The sequence below is a fragment of the Saccopteryx bilineata genome, chromosome 3 (assembly GCF_036850765.1).
Source record: "Saccopteryx bilineata isolate mSacBil1 chromosome 3, mSacBil1_pri_phased_curated, whole genome shotgun sequence".
NCBI lineage: Eukaryota > Metazoa > Chordata > Mammalia > Chiroptera > Emballonuridae > Saccopteryx > Saccopteryx bilineata.
In genome coordinates, this window is record NC_089492.1 from 199,765,434 (window position 1) to 199,773,806 (window position 8,373).

The following is an 8,373-nucleotide window of genomic DNA, read 5'->3' on the forward strand; positions in this document are numbered from 1 at the left end:
GGGCCCACAAACTTGGGAAAGCAGCTTTTTTGTTCTGTTTTGATTGAAAAGCAGAAGACTCACGGTGCTGATGGAGTCCCGTACTAATAATGGGGACATGATGCAAGTATTTATCCAAAAGACACATAGTCTGTTTCCAAACTTGATCAGGGCCCACCTATTATGCCCACCCCCACTATACAAAAACATCCTACACACAATGAATGATTTTGGTTACCAAAAAACCTTATGGAGGCCCAAAACACACAATAGTTCTTTCATGAAATGGATCTGCAGAACACACGAAATACAAACTGGGCAAGTTAAAAGAGTTAAGTACGCAGGATGATCTCTACTGCACTTTTCCTTCCCCACCTTGTCGCCTAACACTTCCTACTCCACACCTAACCCTCCAGCTTGAAGAACCAAATCAGTGCTGATCCCTGTGCTGAGACAAATCAAAATAGAAAGCCCAGTGTTACATCCACCCAATATGCAAGTTTCACCGTATGTGGAGAAGTGGGTGAATGGAATTCAATGAGGGAACAGAAGCAGAAGACCAGAAGTTAATCTCTGGCCAAGAACCATTTCAAAGACCTGTGAATTTGTCTTTGTTGAGGGCTTTAAAAAAAGTTTTCTAAGTCTGTTCCCTTAAATCAGCAGTATCAGATCAGAAACCCTTTAACCTTGCGATTTACAGGAATACATACATTCCAGGCAACTCACAACTGCTACAGCTGGAATCTGGTACGTCCCCGTGGCAAGAAAAGTAAAAGACTATCCCAAAGCCTAGAAAGTGTGTGTGTGTGTGTGTGGGGGGGGGGGGGGGGGGTGTCTGGAGAAATGAGAGCAAAGGGTGGTGACCAGAACAAAGAGCACTGCATTTTCTAGAACGCATCATCAGCACAAGAAGCCGGCCAACAGGCTGCACTTGCTGCAGAAGCCACCTAACCCAGGATAAATTAGCCCTGAACTCTTCTCTTGTCCCCTAGCCCCCACCACCAACCTCAGGTATTTAAAAACACCTTAGGACTTAAGTCTCGTCAAATTCTCTGTCCACCAGAAAGAGGTATCTGGACACACAGGGGGAAAAAAAATCTGGAGGAGAGAAGGAAGTTAGACTGGAAGACACCTATCTACTCCAGTGCAGGGTGGTGACGCTTCAAGAGCCCCGTCTGGGAGTGAAGGGGCGGGGAGTAGAGAAAGAAGAAACCGCAGTGCTCTGAGCAAAGCCGACGTGTCGACAGAGCAGCTCCCAATGCTTTTAAAGGGCACGGCGGGCTGCCAGCCCAGAGCGCCGCGCGCCCGGAAGCGGCGGGGCGAGAGGGGCCTCCAAACACAGCCTCGCCGGCGCCCCCCATGCCCGCCCCTCCCCCACGGCCAGGTCGCCCCGCGAGGCAGAGGGGGCGCGCACCGGGCGACTGCGGGCCTGGCTCTCCCCGCACACGCAGCGGCCGGAGGGGAAGGCTGACAGTGGAGGCAGAAAGGGCAGAAACGAGAGAAAGACACGTTACCTTGTTCATCCCATTCCCCATGGTGGCGGGGTGCGCGCTCGGCACCCTGGGCAGAGAGGGCGCAGGCTCCCCGATGGCGTTACCACCCGAGGAGGAGGAGGAGGAGAAGGAGGAGAAGGAGGAGGAGGAGGAGGAGGAAGAGGAGCAGGTGGGGCGGAGGGAGGAGGCTAGGCAGGAATGTCGTGCTAAGTATCAACAACAACGACAATCCGGGACGTCCGGGCGGCGGGGGCGGACGGACGGAACGGCGGCGTCCCTGCGGGGAAACGATGTCGCGCTGCCCCGGACACCCGGTCGCGGCGCTCGCAGTACTCGGCCGGCTCCGTGGGACGTGGGGTCGGCGGCCAGACGGGGGCGAGGGAGGGGGAGGGGAGGGCGCGGGCTGGAGTCGGGGCCGCGGGGCGGGCGCGCGCGCACGCGCATTCCGGGAACCCGCGGCGGGGCGCGGGGGTCGCGCAGGTGTCGCCCCCGTCCGGTGGCGGAGCGTCAGCGGGCCGGCTCCCGGGAGACCTTTTCCCCTGGAGTGGGCCTGTGGGGCGGGGGCGGCGGCGGCGGCGGCGGCGGCTCTTACGGGCAGTCGCCGCCCCGCCCGGGCTGCCTGGGTGAATCAGGTGCTCATCACCGCGGCCGCCCGCCCCGGGTTTTCTGAAAGCGCAGATTTAGGCCCTGATCGGGGGATTCCTGTGGCCCTCCCCCACCCACGGAGACCGAGAAGCGCACCCGTTTAGGAAAGGGGGGCTCGCTTAGTCATGTCTGGAATGACCCTACGTCCTTTCGCTGGGGAGCAGAGGGCCAATCTCAGACCCTGGTTTTGGATTCCGTGTTTCCCCTTCTTTAGATTATAAAGTGTCTCTAGTCTAGGTGGATGGTCGTGCTGGGACACTTGCTTTTGGAAAGCCCCTGTCCTTTCTAAGCGACATAGTGTCTGTCGAGAATGGAGCACGTTCCATCTGTAGCAGTTTTGAGTGTTCGTCACCCTTCCTAAACTTGAACTTTCTGGGGACAATCCTTGATATTGGGGTTTCTCAATTTCATTTTTATATGCTCAGCAATGCCCTGGGCATAGCAGGTGCTTAATAATATTTGTTAAATGAACATGTGCATCCCTCTACTATGGCTAAGCTCACCACTGATGACCTCATTTCATTTGCTCCTCCTTACTCACCCAAAGTTACAACCACATTGGCTTTTATGTGTTCCCTGAAGCTAGCAGGCTTCGTCACATATTTGGACCTTTGTGTTTGCTGTGATCTCTACCTAGACATCTCAATCTTTACCTCTGCATACCACCAAATGTCACCTTCCCAGAGAGACTTTTCCTGACCACCACCCCCATCTAACGTAGATTCTCCAGTCACCATATTAACTCTATAGTCTTTTCTTCGTAGCACTTAATGTGATCAGACAGCATCATATTTATCTGCTTACTTTTTCTCTGCCTCACTAGAAAGCAAACTCCAGAGGAAATGGACCATGCCCATCTTATCACTACTATAGGCAGTACCTAGTCAAACAGAGTTCAGTAAATATTTGTTGAATAAATTAATACATTTCGGGGGCTGAGAAAACAGCAGTGAGAAATGCTGACATTTGGAAAAGAACTTGCAGACTCCAGCTTGGCCATTTCTCTCCTGTATGCCACATCATCTATGAAACAACAGGTACCAAATCCTTGCATGTAGGAAGCTGCCACTCAGAGTGTACCCAAATTGTCTACTGTTGGTCAGATGGGACCCAGACCAGGCATCATACTGTGTGCCCCTTGCTTTTGGAGTGTTTCTTTCCTACCACCTTCACTTCCTCTTCACTTGGGCAGCCAACCTCTTACGCCTCTGCTCCCCACTGTCATTACTTTTACTGGCTTCCTTCTTGACTGCCAGCGGAATTTCAAGACTCACCTTTGTTCCCAAATCTCAGAGTGATCATGGGAAAGATGACCACCTTTTCTGACCATTTTCTTATTCCTTAATATAGGCATTGGACAATGAATTTTTGAATGTCCAATCCAGGGATCAGTTGAACGATTTCTGTTTTCCATCACTCTACGTGTGCTGTTATTGCTTCCAGTAGCCAGTAGAACTTTCGAGAACACAACTACTTCTTAAGTTGGTACATGCCCATAAGTGACAAACCCTCTCCAACTTTTGTCATTTATTTTGAGCGTGTCCTTTCTCTTATTCAGTTCTTCTCAATGTGTTTCTTTAATTCAGATCGACAGTGTAGTAATCTCTTCGAGGTTCAGAAACTGCTGTGGCTATTTTCTAATAGTCAAAGTGGCACTGTGCCCTGCGTTCAGTATGGCCCTATACGAGCCACAGGCTCAACTTTAGATTTCATATTGTCAATTTTCAGATTTTGTAAATTTCTTATTTTGTGTGTGTGTGCGTGTGTGTGTGTGAGGGGTCCCCCTGCATTCCCCTCCATGCTAACCTAGACCTAACCCCACCTCCCTCCATCACAACAATACACTGGGAACAAAATTTTTGTTGCATACACAGAAACACTTGTTCTTACCTAATTCAAGTGTGCTGATCTCAAATCTGACATTAATTTTTCTCTGTAAGCTACAGTTTTTTAGCAATTCAAGATTTTAAGTTTTTATCTTATTGTAAAATTTTCAACATTTAGTCTAACAATGAAGTAGAATGTCTTCTTGGGCATCATCTTTGTGAAAATATAGTAACATATAATGCATTAAATACACTAATACAATAAAAGATATGATTGCATCAGAATTTGTCTACAAATTCAAAATAGAACATATTAAAACACTTATTTTAATCATAAAATTTGCACAAAACGTATTTAAATTCTATTCAGGCAAAAATTTCTGTTTGTAGCTCTTGCGTTTGTATACTTGAGGACAATCTCCTTTGATGCTCCGGCAATAGTCTACTCATCACTAACAGCTCCAAGATTTTCGGGAAACTTATCAAGGTGACTATTCAGGTAATGAATCTTAACGCTCATGTTACATCCAGTGTCGCAGAAAGCCAACCAGAAGTTCCTTTGAAACAGAAGTTCATAGTTTTCTGGGTTTTTTTGTTGCCAAGGAAGTTCTTTTTACTGCCATGCTGCTTTCTCCTCCTTATTCATCTTTCTGGCAAATTCTTCGTCATGTATGAGGGTTCAAATTTGAGGTCCATCGAATACACTTGCTTTTATGTTCTCAAAAGATGAGGCAGGAAAAGCAAAAATAATATGTTGAAAGCATTCACTTTCTCTATTCAAAGCCTGAACAAACTGCTTTATTAAGCCAAGTTTGATGTGAAGTGGAGGAAAATGATCCTGTCTTGATTAACTGCAAGTTCATTCACAATATTTTGCATCCCTACTTCCAGAGCTTCAAGTTTTGACCACTCCTTCTGTGTCCAGTGTTTCTCCCAAGCTCAGCTGTCCCACAAACACAGAAAGCAAGGATACTTTGTGAATCCTCTCTGTTGTCCTAGCAGGAAATTTACCATTTTAAGATCCACACAAATGATCCAGTTATGCTCCTCATGCTTCAGAAAGTCAAGGACAATTTTTATGTTATTCTTACTAAGTCATTCAATTCGGGTTGGCTAAACTGCTGAGGGGTTAATGACTGCTCGGTATCAGAAGAAGACCATTCAGATTCTACAACCATTTCCTCATGCATCTTACCAAAATACACTTGATCACCATGTTCACTTTCTTCATCCTTAGAAGAAATAAAACCATTGAAAACTGGAACCGGGAGTGTCTCGAGATAGGTTGTATTGCTGAAGGAATATTAGGATATGCGATCATATGCCGTTGTTTCTTGCCATTGCCCTTTGTATGGATCAGACAGCAGAAATAACAGTCACTGCTGTGGTCCTTAGGTTCATGCCAAACAATGAGAATACCAAAAGGCATTCCTTTGCGTTTTCCTTTTGTCCTGTCACGAAGCATTTCCTCACAATTATGACACACAATATGAGGAACCCAATTCTTGTCTTGATTGCCAAGGGGAACTTGAAAATAGATAATATATGCACGTGTCACAAATGATGAAATATTGTGCCTTTGACGTTGAAGTGTGTAACAGCCACATATATAACAGAAGGTGTCAGAACTATTCTTACATTTATGCCTACTTGAAGAAGCCACAGTTCAATCTTAAAACAAAATAAGAGGGTGTTTTTTATCAGATAACAATTTTTTACATTTAAAAACAACTACAATTATGTAAAAGTTGTATGTTTTACAACTACATTTTGTAAAACATTAATTGCTTTGTGGTTATGTTCAATCCAAGAGTTGTTGCCCTTTAACTCCAATTTAAAAACCAATGCATGCCATTAACTGTAACAAAAAGAAATTAAAATTGCATAAAAACTAGAGCATGCACCAAAAAACGGATTTCAGTTTGGAATCAGCAATGCAGAAATATATAGAAACAGTTCTAAAACCTCATGCAATAGAAAATGAAAAAAAAAATTGTTCCTCACTGTTATCAGCTTGTCAAGCCTGCATTTCTATGACTTAAAAAGAAAAGGGAACGTCCAGTTCAATTTGGCAACTTTTCCTGGTTGTCTCTCTTTTCACAGTACCCAGTTGGAGCTGAAACTCCTGCTGACCTGATAGCCTACCCACTTCCAAGCTCCTTTCTTTCTTCTTTCATAGCTCCTGGTGATAGAAAGTAGGGAAGGAAGGCATCTCCTAGTCAAAGCTGGCATGAATCTCCTTTAGAGTTATTTAAAGGAGAATATATTTGCATTTCTTCACTCATAAAATTTTTAAGAAATGATAAGCCTAGTGAAATTTTACATCATTTAAGATTTTTACTTCCACTTTCCTTCCTGCTGTTTTTATGTCTTTCGGCACACCCAACACTACAGATTTTTGGCAACAACTCCTAAAGAATTAAGCCTTCCTATGTGCCCAGTGAGAAGTGATCTGTCAGTCATGTGGGCCAGGTCCATACATATGTGGTAAAGGATAACTAGTTAGTGAGCAATTCTTTGAACTTTAAGGTGAGAATGTGTGAAACCCCACAAGCAGAAGCTTAACCATTACAGTCAGCCAAATCATTAGGGGTGTTACTGATAATTTCAGAGAATTGAAATAAGTTTCTGCCCAAGTGAGAATTAGTTATGTAATTTTTCTTGGCCCTTTGAACATACTGTAATCCAGAGATTCTCAATTTTTAGCACTGCTGACATTTTGGGCTGAATAATTATTATTCTTTTTATTGTCAGGTTGTCCTTTGCATTGTAGGCTATTTGACAGTATTTCTGGCCTCTACTACTATTCATCAGTAGCACTCCTCAGTTATGACAACCAGAAATGTCTTCTTCAGCCCTTGAAGAGCAAACTGTACCATCTGTATGTTGTATTAATGTACAATGGGGCCACAGAAATGAAATCTCTCATGCTTTCTCTCTGTGAATCTTTCCCTCTATCTTTTTCTCACTTGATAGCCAGTTAAATCTACACTAACAGACACTAATTCTTTGCAAAAATTTTAGGTTACACTATCCAATAAAAGAACAAATTAAGAACAATAAATTGAAATGAAGGGGGTCGCGCGCGCGCGCGCGGGACGGGGCGGGTGGGGAAGGATCGCTGGCGAGATCTGGAGGCAAGGCTCTAGCTCCCGCCTCCGCCCTGGCCCCCAGCGCCCACCGGGTCAATCCGGCTCAGTTTTGATCAAAGCGATCCTTATCTTCAACAACCGTGGGAAACCGCGGCTAAGTTCTACCAGCCTTACAGTGAAGATACACAATAACAGATCATCAGGGAGACTTTCCATTTGGTATCTAAGAGAGATGAAAATGTTTGTAATTTCCTAGAAGGAGGATTATTAATCGGCAGATCTGACAACAAACTGACTTATAGACATTATGCAACGTTATATTTTGTCTTCTGTCTGGATTCTTCAGAAAGTGAACTTGGCATTTTAGATCTAATTCAAGTATTTGTGAAAACATTAGACAAGTGTTTAGAAAATGTCTGTGAAATGGATTTAATTTTCCATGTAGACAAGGTTCACAATATTCTTGCAGAAATGGTGATGGGGGGAATGGTGTTAGAGACCAACATGAATGAGATTGTTACACAAATTGACACACAAAATAAACTGGAGAAATCTGAGGCTGGCTTAGCGGGAGCTCCAGCCCGTGCTGTATCAGCTGTAAAGAATATGAATCTTCCCGAGATCCCAAGAAATATTAACATTGATGACATCAGTATAAAAGTGCCAAACCTGCCCTCTTTTAAATAAAATAATTTTAAAGGCCACTCCCAGGTGAAATCCAGGGGGAAAAGTCATCTAAGTTTACCATGCAGTTGTTTACCAAAAATAGAGGAAGACAGTCTTAACTTTTGCTCTTGGATTTAAGTCAAGGTACTGTATAGAAGTGTGAAATCAGTATGATGGTTCAATGTTGTTTTTCTTGCTCAGTGATTTTGAAGAAATTGAGTAGTTCCAGTGTGATTTTTTTCTTTCTTTTCTAAACTGCATTCCTATGCCCACCTAAGGCATGCCTCTAAGCATTGGCTACAACAATATTTCAAAAAGTGTTTGAAACATTTTAAATTACGTACAACCCAAATTTTTGGTGTTTTGTATTGATCACAAGTGCAGCATTCCTTACTTCTTTCTGTTATTTGTCACAATTGTTATTTAAAGAACCAAGTATGTATTGCATGAAAACATTATGACCTTTTCTTTTTAGTTTAAATAAACTCCAAGGTAACTGGACTGCTAAGCAAAAAAAAAAAAAGAAAAGAAAAGAAAAAAGAAATGAAGAGCTAATCTAGCCAAAGCATGACTGAAAGGAACAGAAAGCCAGAAACTAATGAATGTGGAAAGAAGAAAAGAGGGCACTGTCTAGAAGTACCGAAGTAAAAGCATAACACATCTTCTGTTTCC

General features: G+C 43.9%; 1 protein-coding gene and 1 pseudogene across 2 annotated transcripts in view; one reads left to right on the top strand and one right to left on the bottom strand.

Annotated features, from left to right (window-relative positions):
• DUSP22 (dual specificity phosphatase 22) overlaps nucleotides 1-1,718 on the bottom strand; it is a 58,930-nt gene extending 57,212 nt beyond the window's left edge. For both annotated transcript variants that reach the window (XM_066268533.1, XM_066268532.1), the window contains exon 1: nucleotides 1,494-1,718. In XM_066268533.1, the coding sequence (XP_066124630.1) occupies nucleotides 1,494-1,514 (21 nt within the window). In that variant the 5' untranslated portion in view covers nucleotides 1,515-1,718. The remainder of the gene's footprint in view (nucleotides 1-1,493) is intronic.
• A 5,294-nt stretch (nucleotides 1,719-7,012) lies between these two features.
• On the top strand, nucleotides 7,013-8,173 carry LOC136329972 (AP-3 complex subunit sigma-1 pseudogene; annotated as a pseudogene).
• The last annotated feature ends 200 nt before the right edge of the window (nucleotides 8,174-8,373 follow it).